This window comes from Betta splendens, chromosome 13 (genome assembly GCF_900634795.4).
Source record: "Betta splendens chromosome 13, fBetSpl5.4, whole genome shotgun sequence".
In the NCBI taxonomy this organism is placed as follows: domain Eukaryota; kingdom Metazoa; phylum Chordata; class Actinopteri; order Anabantiformes; family Osphronemidae; genus Betta; species Betta splendens.
This window is the reverse complement of record NC_040893.2, coordinates 10568260-10595377: the sequence shown is the minus strand read 5'-3', so window position 1 is coordinate 10595377 and position 27118 is coordinate 10568260. Positions and strand designations below refer to the sequence as shown.

Here is a 27118-nt window from a genome sequence, read left to right as displayed (position 1 = left end):
GTCTTGAGAACAATGAACTGTTTTGTTGAGACAACTTATACTGTAGATCTCTTCCGTCTTAATCTGTTACGAGCTACCTCTCACTTTCGGCTGCTGGTAATGTGGCCTGACGCTAATTCTTGCCGGTAGTCATGATGATGCGGCGAGCTGCCACTCTGCCGCTGAATTAAACCATAATAATATTTATTTACAAGTCATGGTTCGTTGGTGCAGAGGGCTTTAATTTGACAGGTCTGGAAGAGCGTGCGCGGCGTCTGTAACCACAGTGAACATCGCTCGTCTAGTCAATTATCAGTGTGAAGACCTCCAAAGACCCTTCAAAGGCTTGTGAAACCGCCGAACGTGTGGGCTGCAGCCGCTGCTATAAAACAAGCTGCCCCGACTCGTTGGGACACTTTGTTACCCTTTAATTTGCACTGAAGTTTTAATGGCTGAGGACCACGGACACCCACTTAATAAAAGTGGCATTTTCCTGAAAATAAATCAGTGGTTTAATCTGGAAAGTTGTGGACTTATAAGAAAACTGTTGTTTTGTAAAGCATTAATTTGCATAACAATAAGAAAACACCGGCGCCCACTGCCTGGTGTTCTTTACTGCTTCATGAGTCTCTTAAATGAAGAAATCAGCCAGAAGTCAGGGGGACAAAGCAATTGCTGCGGCATGTTATAAATGCACTGTTCACCGGCTGCCATTAACTTGCATTGATCTTCACCTTACTTAGAGTAATGTGATAAATTCGCCACTGCAACCTCACTGTGTAACACCATCAATTGATTTGTATCGGCTAATGTTCTTTTCGTCTGTTTCCAATACGTTACCTGATAGCTGCTGGGGTTATGGGGGACGAGAGAACGGAGGGAGGGGGGGCTGGACAGAGGAGGGCTCGGCAATATAAGGTATTCAGGATTAAAGTAGGAGGAAATGATTGGGCCTAGAGCAGTGGGTGCAGTTAAAGGGAAGGAAGGCTAAAAATTAGATGGAAGTAAAGGCAAGACATGACCTGAGTGAGGACTGGTGGGGATTGATCTTACCTTAATGCTGAGCTGAGGGAAGGTTTAATAGATACAGTGAAAGTTCAAGAAATACAGTGAAGCAAGATGAGTCATAGGGTAAATGTCTAAGGTGGAGAATAAGCCGGAGAGGAGGAGTATGAGGAGGGTGGGGATGCAGGAGGAGAGGGATGTTTAGATTGATGAGTCATCACATGCCGGCGATGGAGAGAGAGGAGTAGACGAATGGATGGATGAATGGGACTGGATGAAAGCGGAGGGGAGGAGAGTTATGTTATCAAGCAGGAGAGGTGTCACGTCGGCTGGATGACTGCTGGCGCTAACACAACACAACACCTGTGACACCGAGTGTGCTGTCCTAATAAATACAACAGACAGGCTGCCACATAGATTTTGATGTCACAATAATTGTTTTAAAGGTAGCGACTCCTGCAGCATCCGAAGCTTATTGTATTTGCTAACACGGACGGTATATGAAGCATTTTGTGCTTGGAAAGCGTCCATGCAAACAGCCCCTGCCTTGGTGGTCAGTCAGGTTACAGCTGCACTACTGTCCGTGGCCCAGTCTTAAAGCAGACCGGACTCTGGAGGCTCCTCTGGCGCCATATTGACCCGCCTACATCTGAGTAAACACATTTTGAAAAGTGAAATGTGGCGCAGAATCGATTCGCCGGGAAACATCCAGATGAAAGGTAAACGTTTCCTCTGTAACGTCAGTTCCCACTATGTATTGACTGAGCTTTATTAGGTGGTACATTGACTAAGCAAGTGACTGGTCAATTCAGCAGACTGTCCTGGAGGCGATAGGTGCACGAATGAATACATTCAGACACATGGAGATTAAATTTACCGTGAGATTAGTGTGATAAACATAGATTTTGAGGTCATTGAAGCCATGATGCCAGCCAGCATTTGTTTATCTCAGCACTGTTTAGAACATTAAATTGACCTTTTCACTCATGAATGAAACCAGTTTAATCTAGTTTAATATCATTTTCATCTTAAGCATTAGTAAAGAGTCTAAGCTCCATAATCAGCCGAGCAACATGGACAGTACCAACTGTGCAGTGCAACAAGTGGGACGCTTCTTGCTTCCCTTCACAGGTGTATTTGCTGAGTTTATCTGATACACCTGCAACAGACAGACAATACATCAAGACTAATTGAGAAATTTGAAAGGGACTCCTTCATTGGGTGCTGTGATGTGATCGTGGTCTAACTCTAAAACCTCCCACACCTTTTTGGTGAGTGCAAAAGCCACAGGCTTGATCGTTTTCATCCTCTTCAGTGACTCCCCTTACCCTGTGGAAAGGTTATTGTCATCAAGGGAGAGGCCGCTTTAGTCAGCATTTAAACGTTTGATCATAGGATAAAAGTAATCAATCGGGACAACTTCGTATTGATTTGCAGCAACTCTTCCTTCTAAGCAAATCGTCAAATCGACACAAACTGTGGCAGGAAATGCCCTCGACAGCAAGGCATCGCTGTGGGGTCCCTGCAAGGCTTTCCTGTCTTCTTCAGCTTCTCTCCATAAAGCTTTAACGCCCAAGCATCACTGTCATCAACCGTGCAGCCGACCACAAGTCCAGACAGGATTTATTGATGTGTTTTAAAGCCGGTATCGCGTCTATTGCACTGTGCGTGGATTTGTGGAGCGTTCCACCGAGGTTCCCATAGTTCTAGCGCTGCCTGTTACCTGCTCCATTCGGGAGGTTTGCATGGCTGTGTATACACTATAATAACAGTAGCAGATCATACACAGCGCATGAAAACAACGCTGGGCAGCGGTTACAAAAATCCGAGTGTGGAACTGTCCATGGTGCTGAAATCCAGCGGGTACGCGCGAGCAGCAGGTTCAGGGAACACGAACGCCGCTGGCAGCGCTGTGCTAATTTGTTAAAGCGGACGACACGTCGTGACTTAACTGACCTTCAGAGGTGTTAACGTGTGAGTGGCACACATCGCGAACTCGTGGAATATAAATGCAACCTTTTCTCCATATGTAGATTTCCTGATTTCATCCTTGAATTTCACATGTCACCAGTTTCGTGACTTGTCATTGATCTCGTGTGCTGCAGGATTTCTCCAACTCCCCTGGGTTGCAACAGCTCAATAACGAGCGATGACACTATTGCATGAACTATGCAGTGCGACTGCGGGGACTGAGGGGACTCCTCACTTTGCCCACTCTCACAGACACGCTCGAGTTTTGGTGACTGCGTGATCCTCTCAACTTCCAATTAAAGAGTAGCCCCTGTTCTCTGAAGAAGCGCCGGGTCCAGATCTCATTAACCAAATGATGTGTATGGAGGAAGTGTTGAAGTGGCATTTTTTTTTCAAGCTGCTACTGCACAGTCTAGCAGGAAACCCCTCAGAGACGAGCGGTCCGCGTCCTCCCCTGGATCTCACCGTGAAGCGTTCCTTTCGTTTTGCCATCTGGAATAAAACGAAAGCGCGCGCTCCATCCGTGTAACTTGACGGTCCCCGACCGTCTGTTAGTTTTACCGGCTCCAACATGGGCTGACGGGCTCTAAAATCATTTACCCCAGCCGAAGGTTCCTGTTCTTAAACACCTCATTATTTATGGCTTCGCGCTGCCGCATGATCCAGTTTTTTCTTTCCTTACTCGACGGGCTTCCTGGATCTTTGCGCTCGTGGGGTCGTGACGTTGAAGTAACCGTGATTGTAGCGGGTCCCCGGGGCGCCATCAGAGCCTCAGCTGCAGCCGGCGGGGGGTCTCCTCCGCTGTCAGCTGTCCTGCACAGGCTGCTGCTGCCTTGGTGGGACAGAGACAGGCTGGGTCGCGGAGTGGACCGATGGGAAGCGCTGGGTCTCTAATGCAGCGTCTCAGGCACTAATAACCTCTCTGCGCAAAGCTCATTCTCACTTTCATTCCATTCAACGCAGCTTTGACGAACAAGCTGTCGTGTTTGATTAATTATTTTTTTTTATCTTGAGCACCCATAATTTTGAGTGATTGAAATATGACTCATAGTGTCAAGCATAAAGGCCGTCAAGTCAAGCTCGCGAACGCGCTGCCGCGGAGCCCACTGTTAGAAGACTGCGAACAGGGAGAGGAGAAGTGGAAGATGGAGAGGACGAGAGAGTAGAGGAAAAAATCTTAAAAGGAGAGAGAGAGAGAGAGAGAGAGAGAGAGAGAAGGGTGTGTGGGAGAGAGCGCAAGAGAGAGAGAGGGAGAGAGACTGGGCGCGCATGTCCAGTTCCTCCATGCAGACTGTTCTCCCAGCTCGCCAATCATTTCCAGCGAGTTTCCCCGCTCTTTCCCTCGCTCCGTCTCTACATGTGCACCGGACGCGCGGCGCGATCCTGAGCGGCGCACACTGCGGGGGCAGAAACGCGCGGAGCCACCATGGAATAGGAATAACCGGCGGACGTAGCGGGGAGCGACCTGTCTCATCTTTAATCTCCTTTCTCTTTTTTCTCCATGACGCCCTTCTCTTCGCCCCCCTCCAGCTCGATGTCTCTCAACAGTTTCTGAAGGAAGTGAAGGAAATAGAAAATGAGGATTAATATTTTTTCTTGGCACTTTCTCGGGGTGTGTTCTGCCCTTTGGGGGCTGGCGACGGGGGCTTTCCCCAGCTCAGTGCAGATAGGTGAGTTGGAGGTTTGCTGATTTTACGCACGGACACTCCGATCAGACACAGCACACAGAATATTAGTGGGTTCTTAGCGCACTGGAGTCACCGGGATGGAGAGAGGGGAGGCTGGGTTCCCGGACACTCCACGCAGCCGATATCACGCAGGGACCGCTGAACAGACAAACACACACACACAAGAACTGACACATTTTCGGTCCGGTGCGTCTTTTCTCTCTTTGTTTATATGTGAAATTGACCCGTTCTCCGCTGTTAATCTGACGATTCGTAAATGCGCACGCGATATTTTACTTTTGTACTCAAACTCCATTTGCGCCTATTTGAACAGCTCCCGTGGACTCATCAATGTTTCAGCAAGCTTAGTTCCGTTATAGCCCTCTTCCCTGTTTAGACACTGCAGTATTCTCTCCCTCCTTCCGTTTATGTGCCCTTTTTCAGTTATGCTCCTCATGTCAGTGCGGGAAAAAATTGTATTATATATAACCTCCCCTGTCCAGTATAAAGACAAAGCTAAAGTTTTCATTAGGTTACTCAATGCATTTGGACTATGCTTGCATGACAGCTCTCCCTCTCTGTACCTCCCTCTCTCTCTCTCTCTCTCTCTCGCCCTCTCTCTCGCTCTCTCTCACACACACACTTGTGCAGGCATGTGTGTGATAATGAATGCGCTGCATCACTCCTTGCAGGGGGCAGCTGGGAGGTCCTATAATGAAATTCGGCTCTTTGACTCTGTCTCTCTACAGCTGCCAATAAACTTAATACACTAAGTATTTTCTGCTTGAAGTGGCACACGCACACACGCACACGCACCACACCTTCTAATACACACATGCACACGTCTCTGACAATAAAGTACAGATAATGGTAAAGCCATGTGATCATTCATTTGGCTCCCCAGCTGTTCACGTGAGGGCTTATTTGCATATCTCTGCATTGCACTAAGTCTTTTTGCACGTGTGTGTGTGTGTGTGTGTGTGTGTGTGTGTGTGTGTGTGTGTGTGTGTGTGTGTGTGTGTGTGTGTGTGTGTGTGTGTGCGTGCACGCGTTGGAGAAAGCAAGTAAGAATGACATGATTTGTAAAATCTCTTGGACAAACAATCCTAATGACGTGTCACTTCCGCGCATATCTACACTCCTCACCTGGCTGGAGCGTTCGTCTGTTCTCCACAATAGAAGCCAGGCTTTTCATCGTTTGCAACACTAAACAGATGATGCAACTACAAGGTTGTGGATGACAATTCTGTCAGTGCCAACCGCATATTACACACACACTAACATAAGATGCAGTGTTTTCACCTAGCGTGTGTATTAGGTGTGTTTTACTTTGTAACCACTCCTAAAAGGGCGTCTGAGAACCCGAGTGAGATAGTGAAGGAACACAGGTGACACAGACCCTCAACTCCCCTCCTGCCGTTTTCCTTCCACCCCCTTTTCCCCATCTGTCTCAGACGTCACAGTCGCCTGCGTGTTCCTTTCCAGTTAAGTTAAACAGATTCCACTTCTTAAATTTCAGCATTAAATTTGTATGAGAATAGCTTTTTGCGTGCACAGAGGCTGTTTGCTTAATGCATTGATTATGGCTCCGTTCTGGTTATTCTACCCTCGCTGCTTGGCCATGTCCACTTTGAACACTCTGGCTTGTGTTACACATTGACCTCTAATGCGCACTGTTTTCTGGTTTCTATTCTTGAGTTTTATTTCACCTGGAACACATCGGGTTTCTCAGATTTAGATTTAAAAACCCAGGGCAAGAGAGGGCTCCTGGTCTAGCTTAACCTGACATATGTGTATAAATCCATTCCTGCCATCAGAGTAAAAATCATCATACTGTGAATCAGGCTGGTTTCCAAACAATGATCCAAAAAAATCACTATAACAACAAGTGAAGTCACCCTCACATTCTATCAATCAAGAACACACAAACAGGCCTTTTGAAAAGCTATATGACGACTCCCTCTTTGAATGCTGCTGTAGCACAGACATCAGGCAAATCAGGCAAACAGTTAAAGGTCAGCACTGACTAAAGATGAAATAAGTGTAGATTCACTCCGCTCCGTGAGTCCCCGATCACAGATGCAGAGGGACTTGAACCTGACAAGTGGGTTCAGAGCCCTTCCCGTCTTAATGTCACCAGGGATCTACGGACGCGCTTCACCTTTTCGGAGCCCAGAATGGCAATAACGGGGTATTAATGACGCGTGCGAGATGGAAAGATGCCGCCCCGAGCACCGGCCGGCCGAATCCACACCTGTAAAGCCAGCGTGCCGTATCAGCACTTCATTCGCATTCCACGCCATAAATCTCCGTCCCGGCGCCACCGCAGCTGCGCGCGGAGCAGCGCCGGCTGCCGCCGCATCCTTTTCCTGTGGAACCTAATAATAAACACTAAACTACGTCTCCTTCAAGCGTCCGTCAGGCTCCGGATAGTTCGAGCTCAGCCACGTTCGGGCTCCATTTGTAAAGGTCAAGCGGCGCTCAGCATGCGCCTCACTCGCGCCTGCGTTCGCTGCTCCTCCGTCCTGGTCTGGCCTCTGCCTTTATATCCACGCTCTCCCTCTCTGTCTACCTTCATCAGTGGAATGAGTGGGAATCCGTGCGCTGGAGTTCCTGTTTAGGACAAATTACCTTTTGTAGCGAAGCTAATGAAGATCTTGCTTTTCTCCCCTCCCTCTCCACCTTTACACCGACTCACTTCCTCCCCTCCCCGTCTCCTCCCGCCTCTAGGTGGACTGTTCATTAGGAATACTGATCAGGAGTACACAGCATTCCGGCTAGCTATCTTCCTTCACAACACCAGCCCCAATGCTACAGAAGCTCCCTTCAACCTGGTGCCGCACGTTGACAACATAGAGACTGCCAACAGCTTCGCTGTCACCAACGCATGTAAGTGCAACAACCAGTAAGAGTCCAGTATCTGTCTCTCTCTCCTCATCCCTCAGTCAGAGCCTCTCCTTGTTTGATTTTCTCTGTGTACTGTCTTCCTGCTGCTGCTGCTGCTGCTGCAGACTGCTTTAATTAGTATAAAGGGTCCAACTGCAACTGTAGATGCTGAACAAACGTCCTCTTTGACGTGTTTCAAACTCCCCAGTACAGACGTACTTAACCACCAGTTATCTATTATCAGAGGCAGCGACTCCATTTACAGGCCCACTCTCGTTTCCCTTCATAACCTCGTCCGTTCCCGCCCTCCGGCCCGCGGGTCCATCGGCAGCGAAAGGTAATATCGCCATCGTGAAATATTACATCTTATCAGAAGTAGGAAATTAGTCACGGAGCAGTTGCAGACAGTGGTGAAAATGGCTCCTTTGTCGTACGGAGTGAGCGGGGAACCACTGGCATTCGTGTGCGCTCTGATCTTCTGAAGGATGACGGCTAATCTTTCAGCGCCCTGTCGGTTCCCTGGGAGCTCACGTCTAATTCCTCGCACTCCCTCTCGACCTGCGAGAGACGCTCTGCGACGCTTGCGCCGGGGAGTCGGCGCTAACGAAGCTCCGCGGGCGGCCGGTAGTCGTGGCAGTTGGGCGCCGAATGCGAAACCGCGAACGCGCTCCTCATTAGGGCGACGGAAGGAGGTTCATGTGACGTCTGGTTGGTTTCGCTTTGCTGTTCGTCTGCTCCATTGATGATGGAGACATGTCCTGACCTCCCGTGGTTGCCTCAGCCTCTGTGTTGTTGTACACGATGCTTCCGTGATGTTATGTTCCTACTTCATTGAGACGTCCATATAATTGGAAAAGTTGCTTTTCGAGCAAACGTATTAGCGCGAGACTCACGCGTCCCACCAGGAGCGTGTCATTGCTATGTTTCTCGGGGAGAATGGGGAAATGTGCCTTTTTGCGGCTAAATGTGAGGATCTTCCATGTTGTTCCCTTCTCTCTGATCCGCCACGCGCTGAATTCATTTTCAGGGTTTCACATCCCCTTATTAGCATAGTCCTGTGGTGAATTTGTCTTATTTTTGGGAAATGTTCAAGTTATTGTACTGTAATGTTTTACTTCCTCATCTCATTAAACTTTAACAAATAGACCACTGGGACTGTTAACTAGGAACAGAAAAAAAATCAATACTGTATAATACAACAGTACAGTGCTGCTCCTCCTGGTATTAAGTCAGTGTGTTTAACAAGGTTCTTTAAATGGGTTGTAAATGGAAACCGGCATAAGATGCTCAGTGACCAACAAGGCCGCTGGAGATGTTGAAGCAGATTTCACAGGAATGGCTGAAAGGTTTCAGGGATATCTGGCAATTTATGTTGTTGGACACATTGATTAAACACATTAAAATTAGAACCACATTAGACTTTGGTCGCAGCCTCATGCAGGTCATACACCACCATTAATCAAAACTGTGCAGTGCAATTTCCAAGTTTGTTTGTCCCCAACCCCCATATTGTAACACACGTGAGACTATAGACAGAGGACAGTAATAATAATGTAAATGAACAGTCCATCAGTGTCCTCCCACCCTCAAATACCATCACCCGAGCGGTCAGGTGCATACGGAACACACATCAGGTGGCTTCGCTCTAATGTGAGGGAGGAGGTTGGTTTTGCTGTGATGAATAAAGGGGTGTGTCAGAGGTAAAAGATAATCAGCGTGGGCCAATCATTGTTTTTGCTCCTTTGCCTTCACCGTTACTCACAGATCAGTGACTACAAATCACGCTGGAGACAACGTAAACGTCTGTAAACGGCCACCGTGATTCAGCTCGACTGCTTGGTTGGAGTTTGTTTACCAGCTGTTTGGTGAAATGAAAGAGCCCATTTAAAATGTAAACTTTGTGTTTATGACCCAGTTTTAAGGATTTACTGTATGTCTTTGGACGAAGCAAACGGGCTCCTGCTCAAAGCTCCATGTGGGAGAGGACTCATTCATGTTGACAATGTGAGGAAGTTGTTGATAACAGAAATGTAGTTACTGCTACTAGCAATTACTGCAAAATGTAGTGAAACTACTCGTATGTTCCATCTCTATACGGTATCTTCCTTCTTTTGTACTGTAGGTGCTGCACACGCTCACACACGCATATTCATGCAGGCACTGGACCGCAGGGGGAGTGTTTGGAAAATGAAGCTGCTCCGTGTGTAACATCTGCTTTCTCTCCGTGGGCTCCACGTAACGAGCGTAGCCACTTTGCTCCTTTTTCTTTGTCCCTCCTCTTCTCACTGTCCGTCTCCGTTTCCGTCTCCATCCTTCTTCATTTCTCTCTCTCGCTCTCGCTCTCTCTCCTCCGCGGGTCACTCGCCCCCGCTCGTCTCCCACTTTGCTCTGTTCTCCGTCGTGTTTTCGCCGTCTCTGCCGCCTCTGCACAGGCGTGGTGAATGGATCTCTAAATTAATCCCTCACTCTTGCTTCGGGTGGTGAGCATCGCTCCGAATTAGAATGGGGAATTCTGCCTCTGACCTTGGCTAGTTCCTCTCTATTCTAGCATTCAGAAAGCGTGAACAGATCATAAAATCCCTTGTCCCCGTCGTTTTTCCTTTTCACTGAGGAGTACAGCACATTGTCTTGTCTCAGGGTCACGCATCCTCTGCTGCTGCCAATCATTCCTTGTTGCCTTGTTGTTGCCTGCGTACACATAGATACCAAAGGTGTCTCCTTCCTCCTGCACAACGATGTGGGAGGCTACTCAGGTCTTCCTCAGTGTGTGTGTGTGTGTGTGTGTGTGTGTGTGTGTGTGTGTGTGTGTGTGTGTGTGTGTGTGTGTGTGTGTGTGTGTGTGTAGCCTGCAGAGAGCGAGAGTGTGATGAAGACAGACGGAAAGTGATAAGGTGAATTAGGGACGGAGGAGAAAGAAATTTAGAAGAAAGGATTTGCAACAAAGAAGTGGTTCTGCCTGATTTGTTTTGTCAGAGCACAGAGGCACAATGATGCTCTGTCATAACTGTGAATATTATTTATTGTATGGGAGATCATTCTCAATTTCATGTCCAAAACTACAATAAAACTCTATTCTATTCTATTCTATTCTATTCTATTCTATTCTATTCTATTCTATTCTATTCTATTCCCTGCTGTAATGATGATGATGTGTGCTTTGGTGATTTATCATTTCGATCATGCATAACCTCATATCTCATCTAGATTTAATATAGATTTGGCCAATAGTGGATCATTCACAAATCAATACTGTTTACATTTTATTGTCCGCTACAGACCCAGTTTACAGCCAGGCTGCTCCTCATTATTGTTGGCGGCTAGAACCTTGTTGAGGTGATGCTTCTCTTTCTGCCTGTCACTGGGAGCTTCGGTTACGGTCGCTTGGTTTTAGTTAGTGAGCTGCTTTTTTTTCCTGTATATTTTGAATGAAACGCGCACGCTTCTCCTCAGCGCGGCTTCGACGCGGTGCTCGTCTGCTGCATTGAGAGGGAACGTGTGATTTTCACAGGCTCTCGCTGTCACGGCCCACCCGGGCGTCACGACGTCTGCGTGCACGGGCTCCGTAGCGGCGAGACTCCTGTCCGTGGATCAGGAGTCTCGCCCCAGTGCATGCTGGGATGGGCTCACGGTCAACTAAGAGATCGGCCCCTTCGTTTTAGGAACATCTGCACTTTTCTGCTTGTGTCCAAACCCCCTTTATTCTTTAGCATCACACCCCCTTGTTGACATGATAGTTGATAGTTCTGCGATGCTTTGAATCCCATGAGTGGAGGCATGTTTCACTTCCACGTTTCTCCCAGTCCTTTTTCTCGGTGCCACGTGTACGCATTAAATCACACACTTTCCCGCATGCAGCATTTCTTTGAGCCATTTCCCTGCACCGTTTTCCCACTAAACGGCTCCGTCATCCTGTAGATGATTTGAGACACTCTAAAAGACTTTAGCGTCATCTTTAATGGTGACGTTTTGCATGGTAATATGTCTTCTTAATGGACACAAACTGGGAAATAGAGCGAAATGAAACCTGAAAGCTTGGCGAGGGAGGAGATTTACCTCGTCTTCCTCATGAATGTTACCAGCAAAGCAAAAGTGCTGCATCACTATAATGGCACCTGAGATGCTTTCACTGTCATTAAACTTTTTTTTAACATTTGGTCAATTAAATACTTTTAGATGTTAGAATCTTTATTAATATGATATTTCAATCATTATACAACATAATAATACAGTAGGTACAATATGTAGTAGTAACGAGTGAGATATTTGCCAGTATCACCTCTATGAGCGTTTGCTGGGATGTTCTTGTACCTCACCCAGTATCGGTGTTTAATTTTTGTATCCCACTTCCTTCATTTCCCACTCACGGCAGAATTGCTGAGCGCTTTCCACCGAGCGCTTACAGTAACGCATGTGCATAGCAGCTTATGAGTAGCGTTTCGAGTGCTCCCCGAGGAGTCGCTCCGTTGCGTCACTTTTATTCCGGCCTCAGCAGTAATGACCAAAGCGTAAGTGATATAATTGGACCACGCAGCATGTCTCAATAAATCCGCACATTTGCTGCAGGTGATCTGATTCCATTTAGTGCGAGAACTAAACAGACTGTTTCTCAGCGTGTCTGGGTCTTATTAAAGCGTAGCTGAGGGCGATGGTGCACACGCCGTTCGGCTAAACCGCCGTCTAGAACCATCGCTTTCATACTAATACTGTTGTTACTTGTAGGAATGGACCCAAAGACGAATATCACCTGTCTGCGCAGTCCCCTGAAGCAGATGCAGTTTGTTATCACTCCTCATAACAGTTCATCAATGCTGAACTACTGTACTGTACCACAAACTGCTGGGCGGCTTCATAGGTGACGTGCTGTGGATTAGCACAAACAGCTGGACTCATTAGAAAGGTATTTCACTACACCCAACGTGCAAAAGGAGAGTAAAAGTAAGAAGTGTGAACAAGCCTCACAAAGGCCTAAAAAACGTGTCACTGGAGGTGCTTTAAAATGTTTCAGATTGAGAAAATCAATGAGAAGCAAAGCAATAAATCCCAATTACAGCTAACAAGGGCAGTTATGGGACTGCAGCAGGTCCTGTGATTTTTTTTTTTAAACAATGTCTAGTTGTTATCTTACAAATAATATTCAATAACGGTTGGTCTGACAACCGGATTGCAAACAGAGTTACTCGAGTTAAAACGAAATATCCTGATACTAAAGCTGTACTAACACTCTAATGAAGTACTAATGACACAGTGTTGTGTGTGTCTGTAGACCCTCCAGGTAACGTATGCATTTTCTGCAGCAGATAACGTGACCAAAGCGTGCATGCGCGATCCCTGGGGGTCGAAGGCAGAGTGCGTGCGTTGAACGTGCATGTCTGACCCGCACCTGCAGACCCGCGCTCGTCACAGGAGCCCGTGCCTGCTTAATGTGTTACATTAGGACCCCCGTGTTCCCACCGGGCACCGGAGCCGCGCTGTAAACACACAAACGCCTGTTTTCCCCGCGTCGGGTTTTCACGCGCTGGCATTTAGAAGATGAAAAGCTCCAGAAGAGGCGACGGCGGGTTTTAAGTGTTCCGTGTTGCCTTAGCAAAACACTCCGGGGTTTACGGCGAATGGAGCCATGTTTGCAGTAATTGTCTGTGATGTCTTTGTGTTGGCCTTCACTCTCTTGGCTTAGTCGCAGTTGTTTTCATGTCCTGATGATCAAAGTATTTCCATTTGCAGACGTTTCCCTCTCATGTGCTTCCGTCTCCTTCCTCTCTGCTCGTTCATGCTCGAATACACAAACATGCTCACAAACAAAATTATGCTTTTCTGTGGTCTTACCCCCCACCACCACCCCCCACCCCCACATTACTGTCAGCCATTGCTCTCTAGTTTTCCAAACATCCCTGCGCCTACAGCTTTAAACACACCTGATCCAGGTGATCAGCCGTGACACCTGGAAATAAAGACCAAGGTTGGTCACCCCGATGTTCCTGTTCCAACCAATTCTGACCTGAAGCCCCACAATCCTCACTCAAGACTCAAACAGGTGGCGGAAACGTGGAGACATTCACTCACGCGCAGTCCTGTCAAAATGCAGACACACGGTAGAAGTGATGCAGTAGGTCAACGTTGTGCCTGCGTGTGAGTGTGAGTGTGGACGGCGCAAACACACACAGGCGTGTACGTGTGCGTAAAGGTCACACCTCTCATCTCTAAGTGAGCCTCAGTGAGAAAGACTGAGTGGCAGCACTCATCAATATTAACTAATGCCCTTCCTTTCATCCACGTCATAAATCCATGGAAACAAACCAGCACTCACACACACACACACACACACACACACACACACACACACACACACACACACACACACACACACACACACACACACACACACACACACACACACACACACACACACACACACACCGTTCTGGACCTTTTGTTTAAACACACCTAAGTTATTCTGAATTGGTTAAAACCTTTGTTGCTAATCGAGAACATTGAGATTCTCCCGCACCTCAACGCCGCTGTCAGACTCCAACCAATTTATCTCTAATGGCCAATTGGTATTCAGCGAGGGTGATAGATTTCCAGGTAACCAGCAGGTAATTCATCACTTACAAATAGGAAGAGACAGAGGAGGAAGCCAAAAGGCTATTAAACTGACCGGGGCAGGAGCCGGGCCCGTGCGAAGGGAGAGGGAGGCTCTTGTGGAAATAGAAGAAAATAATTAATTATGCAGCGTGCGGTGAACACACAGACGCGTACTGTACTGCGTGCGTGCGCGCCGCAGACCCGGCGAGTGGTCCGACCTTTGCGTAGGACGCAGGGACGGCCGCTGTGTGTGTTTGGATGCTCGGGGCTGCGCCTCCGCTGGCCTCGGGTCAGTCTGTTGCTGAGAGCTGTGGCATTTATCTGCTCAAGCTCAGCGGTTTACCTGCGTCTGAGCGTTTGTTTTTTTAAAAGTCGCATCAGAGGTCTCCCCCCGCTCACATTCAGGGCGTGCGCGGAGCATTGATCCGGCCCTTGAGGCTTTCGCGGGGATGGATGGACACGCTTGTTTCTATTTTTACCCAGGAGCACTCTGTGTGTCTGCCTTCTTATCTTCACCAGTATGAGAACATGATGCCAACTTCGTCCTGTGACCCGTCGCTTGATGCTCCACGATTCTGCTACTCTTCTTCATGTTATTTGAGCTACCTGCATATTTTGGCAAATGGCGTGTTACAGTTTACTGTGTTGGAATGTTATGCTCTATATGAGACCAGGAAACAACACTGTTACATAAGAGTCAATTAAATATTAACCAGAAGCTCATCTCTACGTTTTTTTAAGTTTCTTAAATATAATAGAATAGGACTATTTTAAAACCTAAAAAAAACTTTAGCATCCTCCTTCATGCTGAAAAAGGAAAGAATGGAAAAACCCCGCGTCCTGTGTCACACGAGTCTGCGTAATGGTCGCAGATTAGCGAGCGTCGCGTCTAAAACACACTCCGTTTGGAAACGTAAACTAGCTGAGCACTCATTGTACCGCTTGGCAGCGCGGGCCGAGTTCAGAACAAGCTCAAAGTCGTCCCATCTGGGGCCCTTTTCGTTGGGGGGGGGTCGCCAGAGGGTGCTCGCTAAATGGGATCACCAACTGCCCGGAGGAGCCGGCCGCTGTTGTTTTCCCTCCCCGTAACTCTGTGGAGTCAGAGGGCACCGCTCGCCGGCCGCCCCGCTGTTACCCAGCCTCTCTCTCCATTTCCATGAAGGAAGCGTGTGTCTGCATGGACGCGGCCTTTTCTATTCATAGCGTGCGTCCTGCGTGTTCATTTAGGTGGCTGCTGTGCCACGCATTCGTTAGCGGCTATTATTGTCTGCCGACGGAGCAGATGGAGGGAAACACTTCGCTCTGTATAGCTGTCAAAGTACAGTTAGTGAGTCCACATATACGACTCAGGCCGTGTGCGGGAGTGTCGGTGTGTCACCACAGCGTCTGTTACTCCTCTTTAAAATGTCTCTCTACACTCGCTCGGTCCTCATCCAGGGCTCCGTGGCTGCATGTGTGCTGTTATGCTTCTCCCTGCAAGAATTCATTGCAATATTTCCTTTTTTGGGGCTAATGAGCATTTTTGATTAGCAGCAGGTTGCCGGGTTAACATGTGCCACGCCTCAGTACGGCTTCAGAGAGCCACTAGCGTGAGTCCTATTATTTATTCATCTTTGAGCGGGGAGACGAGTACATCCTCGGACAGCTTTTGGTGTTTGTAAGGCAGTAGGTGAGACTAGAAAGGAAAGATCTGGGTCAGGAATGTGTTTGGTGTCTGCTGGAGGATGCGAGGGAGGTGCAGGAGAAGAAATGAAGAGAAAGGCACTTCTTCTCTGAACACAGTGCGTGCAGTGGGTGTATTCTGTACATGTACAGTACAAGTCACCATTTTAATATAATCACATCACACCTTTAGCGCGATAGCACATATTGTCTGTGTGATGACAGACTGTTTAATTGCCAGTTGTCCACACTCGAAATTAGCAAAGTATTTGTGAAAACAGTGGCAGTCCATTAAAACCTTCACAGACAAAGTGCATCAACGACGGATTATTGCAGTTCACGTCTCAGTGGGGAAGTGTTACAGGCTGTGAGTTATTGCTCCAGTGCTTGCTCTTAACATGTATTCTCATCGCACTCATTCACACAGCTATGGACAAGCAGGCACGCGCACACACACACACACATTGTCACATGCTCAAGGGGATGTTTGGATGATGGTACAGATGGCATACTAGAGTAATATTCTCCATATGGGAAGGTAATATTGTCAGAGCAGTCGTCTGGAGAGACGGGGAGAGGGAAAATGGATCTTCAGAGGGAGAGACACAGACACACACAGTGCATGCAAGCGATGGGTTGTTGCTTAAAAAACTAAAGCCTTTGTAACCTTCTTCGGCTTCGTTCCATCCGTTTTTGGCTGAGAGCAATAGTTCTCCCCAGCTGATTGTCCAGCAGCACGAACGATCCTGTCACTTGCCCTGTTTATGGACCAAAAGCAGTCGTTCACAGGTGACTCTGGGTTTCAGCTACAATTGAACACCCGGCCGGTGTCCTAGATATGAACAGAACCATCAGTGATGCTAAAGGACAGGCTTCCTTAATAACTTACTGTAGTGTTACTGCAGCTGCAGGAATAAAAGAGTTTTGTGGAGAAGCTGTAAAAAAGGGGCAGTGGTGAATGACATTATGTTCATTCATCAACACAACTGAATCCAGTCAGACTTGCAAAGAAGAAGAAGAGCTACTGTACTGTAGGTTTGGATCATGGCATGACCAGCAGCAGCATCTTAACATGAGCATTCAGCACAGCAGGGAACAGAAGAAAAGGCCGGTGGCTCTATTCTGCTGAACCGCAGGAACACTGCACTGGTTTAAAGCATCACTCCCAACTTCTCAAAAACATCAGCCCACGAGAAGTACTGTTTTACACATCACATGCAGTGTAGACTCGGTTTCTCCACTCGTGCTCGTCCAGCCATCCGTTTCAGTCGCACATGTCTCTGCACATCCATATTTCATTCTCTGTGAGCAATTATCTGCCCTGTTTGTTTGCCGTTATCTTCATGCAAACAGCTCGGCCTCCAGAAACAGCGCCAGTGAGTCAAGCGCCGCTCCTGCGAGCCTGATGCGCCGACGAGGCATACAAGGCACGCGTGCTTGTATGTAAATAACATGGCTTCTGCTAATTAACGCGCGCCACCGCTTCATTAGCGCGTCGACGCGACACACAAATCGCGGAGCTGTGTGCGATTTCGCCTGTGAGGTGGAAAAAGCGTGAGAGCGTTACAGCAGGACTTCCAAACGTGACGTTGGAGGGCGATTTGTTGTGTGTGGGTGAAACGCTGCCTCCCGTTGTAGCTGTATGAAGCAGATTAAGAATGATAAAGTGACTTGTTCCGCTGCTGGAGGCCTTCTGCTGACATACAGGGTTCCTCCACTATCCCCTGTCACTGCTTTGGCCCAACTTCCCAAGCCAATTACTCGTGAATTGATTATGTTTACTGAACGAACCAGACTAAATCATGCCTGTTTGTGTCTTTCCTTTGGCTACTGTCCCTTTCACATGTAACTCTACAACTAATTAAAATGTATCAGTCTTACTATATTAACATAAAACTACATTTTACAAATTTTATATAAGCCTTACTTGTGTTTTAATGTATATTACTGTATATACGCAAGATTGTTGAAGGGAAGGGTATCTCTATTATTATAGTTCCATCATACACATGTTAGTTCTATAGCGTTTAGACAGGCTGTTCTGAAATAATAGCATCGGACTATCATGCTGAAACTCTTTCTGCTCACTCATTGTAATTCCCCGGATCAGAGCCTCGGCAAAAGGCTAAAATATAAATGAAGATATTTTGTAAGGGAAACAGGGTTGGACCTTTAGGGACACGAGGCTTTTGGAGCCAATTCATTATCCCTCCGCTGCGAAAGGCCACCATCAAACCGAGCACCACCGGCCAAACGGATTATGTTCACAGATACGCCTCAGATGTCGGTTTAGCCGCGTGTGCGCGGAGCCTACGAATGAGTTAAACGGCTCAGGCTCGGTGCGGCCCGTTCAATCGCGGCTATTAGCGCCTAGGTCTCGATGGACCCCGCGAATCGCGACTTTCGGCATCTGTTCAATAGACATTACTGACGCTTTGAAGTTCTAGCAAGTTCATCCGAGGTCACGTACTGTATAGTGAGAAATGATGTATGCATCTGCTTAGCTTCCGTAAGCAGGGGTTGAACCTGCGCTCGAGGACACGGGCTGTTGCCATGATGCTGCCCTGCAGCGTGTGCGGAGCCTCCCAAGGGGTCTGGAAGTGTGGCTGCATTTAAAGCAGGGCTGTAGATTCTCCCAGGGACAAAGGAGGAGAAAGGTCCCATTCTCTCCGACACCTCCCGTCTCGTCCGCCCGTCTTCCCCTTGGGTTCTGTGTGCTTTACTGAGTCCAGGAGATGAATTCAACCAACAAACACGTCAGGCAGGTGTGCGCAGAGCAATCAGCATTAATCAGTGGCGCTGTACCAGAATAAAGGCAGTCAATGTGTAAACAGACTAGGCCGGTCCAAGGTCAGCGCCTCCTTCCTTCCTTCATTTTCCCCGTTTGCCCGTTTAGAGTTTCAGAACAAAATGGCTGAATCAATCCCAGTGCTGTTTGGTGCCAGTGAGCGTGATGCAATGCCGCACTGTGGCCTTTGTCCAAATCTGACTGTGGTGTGTGAGGTCTCTGGCTGAGGAGGTCTATGGAAGTTGTGCAACCAATTGTTGACAAGTAGTAAAATTGCAAAATGAGAATATCTGTTTTTACATACACAGATATATGACATACAGCACGTGTGTTAACTATCTTTCCAACCAATGTCACCATCAGCCCGAACTTAATAATTAATCATGTTAATCTTATGTATAATCTTTTTATGGCAATTTACAGTCAGTGATAGTTTATTGTAATTGTCCTGTAATCTACATTACATTACATTCGTCCCCTGCTGTCCCAGTCTAGATCCTGCCTTCACCAGGAACCACTACTGCAAATCAGGCTACAGAATGGCTGATTGCTACTTGGCGGTGGACAATGCCGTTATTTATTCAAAATCTAGTAATTCAGCTCAAGATCCGGTGCTGCTCTCCAGTGGAAGAGGGGGAGACATATAGGCATCAGGCAGGTGCAGTCAGACGGAACACCTAAGGGCTGTAAATGGCTGAATCGGTTTTGCATTCGCCAACCTTCTCTGTAGAGAAAAACACAAACTTAGGTTTTAATTAATTTTTTTCACATTTTGACAATCGCACAACAATAAAACTACAACTGCAGCTTTTTGTCTTGATGCCGTTCATCATACAGTATACTGTAAGAGGCTTTGCACCTGTCTTATACAGGTGGCATCTTTAAGTAATCACATTCATAAGGTCTGTGAGCTGCTGATACTGAAGAGCGGCCTGAAGAATGATGCTCCGGGAGCAGAAGAGTCGAACACAAACAAACAAGATTTGCTCCTCGTAATTAAATGGCCGTCTTCGCTCATTGTAATAGATATTAGTTGCTTCGGGCCTGTGTCCACCGAGCGCCTCTCTTTTTTTAGCTGACAGCAACACTCAGCTCGGGGAAAGTGCTCGTCATGGTTCCCACTGTTGCTATGAGACGATACGAAGCTACTGGAAGCGCAAAATTGGTTTGTAACTTTACTCACGCAGGCACGTTGAGTAAAAACGCGCTCGGCTCTCGGCATCTTTTTTCCGTACACCGTGCACACAGGTGAGGAAGGCTTCAAGCCTGACTGTGTGCAGACACTGACAGCTGAACAACATACTTCAGACATCTTTCCAATTAGTATTTCCTAATTGCTGGCCTAGACTGTATCAATCCAAACAGCTTTAATTAGACACGGTTAAAGCACGAGCGAATGGCTCCACTCCGACTTATCAGCACAGACAATAATAAAGCACACGCTGTCTTCTCTGATGACTCTATTAGAAGAGAATAACACCACAAACGCTTCCTTAATTGTGATGCTTAGGATATTTTTTTTATGATTCCATTAGCTTCTAAATTAGCATAATTTATAATCTGGTAGCTGTTGCCATCATATAACAAATTATATGGACACACCAGAATGCAGTCATTTAGAGTTTGCCTCTTGTTCTGTCACCAGTAGCTGTGTAGCGACTGGCCGTCAGATGCAATTTGTGGTTCGGTGTCCTGCGTGAGGACACTTTGACATGAGGACACGAGGAGCCGCAGATGAAACCACCAATCACGCACTCAGCGGGCGACTGACTCGCCCTCTCGGGCCACAGCGGCCCAGGTCGGAGCGCTGGACGATGAGACTCAGCCTCAACCAGATCGCGCCCATCGAGATCAAGGCCCGATCAAACGGCGAACGGGACGAGTGCAGGAGTGGGATGGATGAACGTGAGGAGGTGTGAAGAACAGCACGGTGAGGAGAGAGACAGCCGCTGAGGTGCCACTTCCTCCGGTAAATTACTGCTGTGTTTGTCTTGTGAGCACGCTCAGTCACCGAGGACCTGCTCATCTGGAGCGCGCTGATTTGTGTGTCTGCGCCGCACGCGTTTACACAAGGACAAGGACAAATCTTTATTACTCTCCATCAACATTCCATCACGTCGCGTTGCTTCACTCGTGCTTGGGAGAAGGAAGGGACGGATAAACGGCACACACAACGTAGTGTATGTCTGTGTGAAACCACGCTCTGACCCGGCCCGTAGTACAGGACCACACCTTTACCTCTCTTATCCCAGCGGACCCGTCTCCACGTGTGAAGAGACTGGGTCAGAAATAAAGGACAACAGCACTTTGACAACGGTAGTTCTGAGAGAAAATGATGCGTTCATGCATCATCACGTTTCATTCATTGACCCTGCATTAAAAGCTGCTGCCACAGAGGGACCACTTGCTCATTTTACTTTTTTTCCCAGTCAAACTAGAAATTAGTTTTTGACTCTGATTTTTTTATTTTTTTTTATTTTACGTGCTGCATTTTAAAATCCGGCTATTGTTTCATGGGGGAGCGCAGCAGATGCAGCGCTACCTTTGGCACCGGACGCTAATCCAAATTCTCTCCGCTGCCTGCGGAATTCAACTTGGCTCAATTTGCAGCCGATGCTTTTATGCTGTCGTTTTGAAGACTTAAACCCCTCCATCAGCAGCAGCAGCGGCAGCGGCGAGGACAAACTTGGATCATGTTCTTACACAGCGTCTCCCTCAAAGGCCGCATTCGCGCGCAGACGTGGAGATTTGCGCGCAGTTATCGCACGTCGGTGGGAAAGTGTTGCTTTGTGCAGGTTTCTCCCCACATACAGAGTAGGTGGAGTCTCTCCTCCTTCCTTCTCATCTTCTTCACCCCCTGTCTGCTGTGATGAATGGTTTTGATATCGACTGTGTGTGTGTGTGTGTGTGTGTGTGTGTGTGTGTGTGTGTGTGTGTGTGTGTGTGTGTGTGTGTGTGTGTGTGTGTGTGTGTGTGTGTGTGTGTGTGTGTGTGTGTGTGTGTGTGTGTGTGTGTGAAAGAGAGTGAGAAAAATGACTATGTTGGTGCTGGACAGGCCCATAGGGTTTTAGCTACTGTTCATAGTGCTTAAGGATGACTGGAGTAAAAAGGCTCACTGGCACATCTTTCTCTCTCTCTCCCCCTCTCTCTCTCTCTCTCTCTTTCTCTCTCACACACACACACAGATTAGCCCTGTTTAAAGAACTGTGTCCCAGGGGTGCACTGTGCTGCCGCTATGACAGGTGACATGTAGTTTCCCCTGCTCCTCCTCTCTTATCATCCCCTGCCTCCTCCACACTCTCCCTATCTTTAATCTCTGTGGATGCGGACCTCATTGGTGAAGCAGAGTTTCTGCACTGCAACACATTGTCTGTATTCCGCGGGCAGCTCCTGTGTGCAAATGTGTCAGCAGACTTTGCTCGGAGGCAGTTTTGCCGGGAGTCTTTTTATCCTTCATGATAATGCCGTGACCCGAAATGCTCTCTTTCTTTAGGAGCATCACTGCAGTAGGCGCGGCAGCCATTGTCGGACTGTTCCATGATCCTGATCAAGGGCGCTTTATTGAGTCTGATAGTCCTGCAATGCAAAAGCATGCTAGTGCAATGTGGTGCATAGAGTGTGGAGCATTGGCTGCATCCTGAAGACGACTCCTTTACATAATCAGGTAGCCGTGGAAATTATGCAAACGTTGTGTGCTTTATGTGCTGTATTGCATATTTAGCCAAAGGCCTCCGCTTGTGGTTAATTACCTGAAATCACCTGAATATGGCGTGACAGGTGCTTAACGTCCAGCAGAAAGGAGCCGCCCCGCGTCACCGCTGCCTTCGGGCTCTGCCGATCGTCGCCGGTTATTGGAGGCTCCGTTTCCCGGAAACACCCAGAATCCGTGACTTCAGCGCTTTTGTGGATATTGCGCCGTCCGTTTTGATGAGAAAGCAACAAAAGGGGCCGCGACTCTGTCACGGCGCGCGTGATCGTCTGAGCTGAACGGGCCTGAAGTTCTAATGTGCTGAGCGAGGAGATATGGACGTCAAGCGCTAATGAGATGTCACCCCAATGTGTTAATTTCCTCGTGGCTTCACAGAAGAGGAAGCGGAAACGGAGCGCTGATTGCTCATATTCACGGCTCATTGGACTCAGATAGTAACAGTTACAACCAACATAAATGTTCACTCGCTTTCGCATGTAATTCCCCTGATCCCATTTAGTTGGTGCCGTCTTTGCTTTTTCACCGTTGACCAATTCGAAAGGCTGCAAGCGTAGTAATTTTTGAAGGCCATCGTGTTCCTAATATTCAAGGGTTTCGCACGGCATCACAAGAGCGCATGACAAATTACAGAGTGAAACACAAAAGGGCTGTTTATGAAATGTCATTTTCACAGTCTTGCCACTCAGTTCGGTATTTTTAAAGCAAAGGGTCAACACAATATTTTTTTCTGAATTGTGTTATTTAGAGTTAAGTTTCTGTCATACTCAATCAGTTCCACTTTTCTGCCCCGTCGAGGGCCCGAGAACCTGCTCAGCACAAACGCGTCTCCAACCGGAGATGCTTTATATCATTTCACCTGCTCGTCTTTGGTCTGAGGGCACAGAAAAAAGCCCTGCGCGCACGCGCATCAATTTGATTATACGCAACAAAATGGTGACTGCACAAAGCAGAAAATGAGGTGTCAGCAGTCTTTAGCCTGTTCGCTAAGCAGTAGCGATAGCCGACCCCCTGCTGGGCACCTGCCCTCCTTTTCCCCGAACGCTGCTCTTATTCTCAGACGCTTTAGTCATGCAGCCTGGGGGAGACGATCAGGGCGGAGGACGAAGAATAAGCAGCTGAAGAAAATGAAACGAGGTAATAAAAAGGCACAGTTTCAGGTCTCCTGCTGCCCGTGACCTCTGACCTCAGTGCCAAGGTTTTTTCTGTAACTTGTGCATGTGTTAGAATACCAGTTAAGTGAAAGCGTTTTGTCCTCCCTTTGCAGAAACACACCTTCAGTGTGCGCCGCCTGCGTTCTTCTCACATATAAGCTTCACCTCTGCCGTATCTACTTGGCAAAGCGCTCTTTCCTGTCATTGTCGCGGCTCCTTGTAGATCTTGGAGCTGCTCTGCTCCTGCGCTGCTCCTTTCTCCCTGTGCCTTTTTATTTTTTTTATTTCGTCTACTCACTGAGAGTAAGTGAAGCCCCCTCTCCTCTCTGCTGGGGGCGGTTTTGTGAAGAGGGAAGACAGACAGACAGGCGGAGGAGGCAGACAGAGGGGTTGAATGGCCTCATTCACTCGCTCGTCAAACTAGACACTCACACACAGCACAGAAAACACTATCGCTCTCAGTAATCACTGTCCTGTTTATGAAGCTGTTGCAGCTCAGTTATCTTGTAAACTATGTTCTTGTGGAAAGGATCAGATATGAAATCCATACAGTGGCTGAACTCTCCCTGCCAGACTATTGATTGCGAAGCATTATCCTTTATCTTGGAGGGCCGGTGTCAATATTGATGCCTCAGCAGCTGAACCCTGCATGTTTCACCTTACATCATACTAAAGCAGAGAGGAGCCAATTAAAGCGCATCGATCTGAACCAAGTCCCGCTGTTTAGATACAGTAGAGCTCCCAAAAACAATCGTTACAGTATGTCAGGGGAAAGTAAACTTGAACTTTTCCTGGATGATATTTCTGAAATGTCTGATTTTGGATTTCTGAACGACCTTTTGTGCCTTTTATTCTCTCAGTCCCTATGAGTTAGCAAACACACTCCCTCAAACAATATTGTTCTTCTAACATTAAGCTTGTCGCTTCATATCGAGAGTGAAATGAATTGTCCATGATATGAGGAACCTAATGGAGTCTAATGAAAAGCAGTACTGAAAACCACCAAAGATGTTATTGTGTGCTTCATCTGTTCTCGCTTGTTTAGGGTGACGTAACCCTGCAAAGTATTATATTTTACAAAAGTTATGGCTTTTTCTAACCCTATAATACCTTTTTGTGGGGACATCGGTCCATTGTGCCACAATCTGTGTTATATAATAGAGGAACAAATTTGAAAATCCATACAGTGGCTGTGCTCTCTGCCAGATATTATTGATTTCCAGACTTTGTCTCCTGTCGTGTCTTTAAAATGTTCCTCCCAAACTGAGCTTGGGTGCCCTTGACTATATAAAAGTAGAGTTTCATTGTCTCAGAAAGAAAGAACTTTTACACTTGTGTGTGTGTGTGTGTGTGTGTGTGTCGTGGTTTTAACTAAAACATTCTGCTGGACTCTCTGCAGACACTAAAGGAACAATAGTCTGTGTTCCCCATCAAGACGCATCCACCTAGTGAGAGCTATGCCACTGATATCACTGAAGCATGGAGTCTATTCTTCTTCACCGGCTGTTCAACAAAGTACTGCTGCACATTTTACTTCTTGTACTTAGATATTCTATACAAAAGCAAAGATCATTCAACACTACCTTTGTAAATAGATTAAACATGAAATGTCACCAGTCCATAGATCTCGCTCTAATTATACTGCAAACTTTGTAAAAGCTCATTATTGACATTTACCTTCATTCACCCTCAGGTATCGCTGTGCTGCAACATGGCGCACCCTGACAAATGCCAAGAAAAATAAACCCTTTAATATAGCTTTTTTTTAGATAAGCTTGTGTTTCTCATTAACTCAGGTGCTTCTTTTATCTCAGCCTCTACCTACACATAATAAGGGTTCGTGAGATCGTGCCGAGTTTCACAGGCTGTCTGGAAAATCTCTCTGCAGCTGTAGGGTTGTTATTCAGGCTAATGGCTCAAAGGCAGATGCAGCGTTAGGACAGAGAGTCTAGAAGTTGGGGGAACTCAAGTGATCAAAATGCATATGAAATGAGAAGCGGTTTCATCTATAAGCATCGTTTTTTGCTGTCACATAAAATGCAAACAAGTAGAAAGAGGGAAGGATGGGATAAATATGAAAGACTGCAGACACACGGGTGCCGAGGTAAAGAAACATGTTTACTTCTGTGGCATATACAGTAAATGGTAATAAATAATGGAAGCATGTGCGTGTATGAGGCCTAAATGAGGGCACTTTGAATGAAATCAGACGGAAGCAGGATTATTTGCAGATGCAAGGAGGTTGGACGATATATTGTGTAGGATTATGATAATTATACACAAAATAAATTTATGTGAAAGTCTGCAAAAAGAGGAAGGTTTGATTGACAGATACGGGGGAATTAAAACCTGAAAACGATTGCACAGGCATCCAGCATAGGAAGATGGTGAAGCAACAAGACATGGCAGCAGAGAAAGTCCCAGGAGACCTATTACATCCAGTGCCTTTACTGTGGTAATGATGCACCGTGCCGCTGGCCCCCTCCTCTCATTGAAGTTTTATGAAGCAAGCTTTGCACACATTTTATTACAATGACGCCACTGTCTGGCACCTTCTAGCCTTGCGGCGTGTTTTCAGTCGGTGGTGGTGGTGGTGGTGATGGAGTTGGAGAGGGGTTGCAGAGAAACAAGCCCATCAAGACGTACATTAGAACAGGAAAGGTGGGAGATGGAATGAGAGCACAAGAGCATGGAAGGAGAGGAAGAAACAAAGTGAATGAGCGAAAATGAAACATATTCAGAGGTTTGTGCTGTGTGTGTGTGTGTGTGTGTGTGTGTGTGTGTGTGTGTGTGTGTGTGTGTGTGTGTGTGTGTGTGTGTGTGTGTGTGTGTGTGTGTGTGTGTGTGTGTGGTTACAGATGTCGGCTCATTTAAATATACAGTGGTTTGGGATTATGGCTATCGATATTTTCATGGAGACCCAGAAGGTAAATGAAAACTTAAAAAAAATCGCAAACAGTGTCAGAAACTGCTTCTAGGCCACTAGTTTCAGTCAAGTTTTTAAAAAAAACTCAGTTGGCATGGGAACCGTAGTCAGTCCACGCTTGAAACGACTTTCTATTGATTCTGGCGCTTTTACTGTTGCACACAGAAACACTAATTTGTTTAAAAGTCGCTGACATTGACACCGCTGTCAAAGGAACCCACGTGTTTGGTCCTTGCTCTGCGTAAGGAGGCAACGTAGTTAAACCAATTTACCATCATGAATACACACAAAAGTGAACAGGTTTCTTTGCTCGGAGCTCGCTCCAGTCTCCACCTCGCTTCTAGTCTGATTTCAGAACCACTTCCTCAACAGTGTCTCAGTATGTTGCACACGTCATTAAATACTTTATTACACATAGTCTCATCTTTATACCCGACTTTCACGTTGGTCTGTGTGTGTAACAACAAGTAAAAACCTGGAAACACTGTGGAAATGATCTCCGAAGGCACTAAGCGCGTAGACTCAGAGGACACCATGACTCAGCCTCTGCTGAATGATGCATGCTAAGTACGTAGTATGCTGCTTCTCTGAATTGGAGACATTTAGCTCCTGTCATAATCGGAGACTAAATCCCTGTCTTATCGCTTCCTGGGTGCAGGGGCCTCGGCTTTGTTTAATTGCCACAAGCCAAGCCGTCAAAGCTGCATCTCCCTCAGTGTTTACCCCCACTGAGGCTTATAGCTGATAATGGAATTACTCTGAGTCCCGGGAGGGGGGGGGGGGGGGGTGAAA

At 47.1% G+C, this 27118-nt stretch overlaps 1 protein-coding gene across 6 annotated transcripts in view; it reads left to right on the top strand.

Moving 5' to 3' along the window:
- Positions 1 to 4188: 4188 nt before the first annotated feature.
- gria4a (glutamate receptor, ionotropic, AMPA 4a) overlaps positions 4189 to 27118 on the top strand; it is a 61803-nt gene continuing 38873 nt past the window's right edge. For 2 of the 6 annotated variants that reach the window (XM_029171709.3, XM_029171711.3), the window contains exons 1-2: positions 4190 to 4625; positions 7353 to 7511. In XM_029171709.3, the coding sequence (XP_029027542.1) occupies positions 4532 to 4625; positions 7353 to 7511 (253 nt within the window). In that variant the 5' untranslated portion in view covers positions 4190 to 4531. Of the gene's footprint in view, positions 4626 to 7352; positions 7512 to 27118 lie in introns of all 6 variants that reach the window. The other 4 variants (XM_029171708.3, XM_029171710.3, XM_029171712.2 and 1 more) reach the window with 3 other exon arrangements.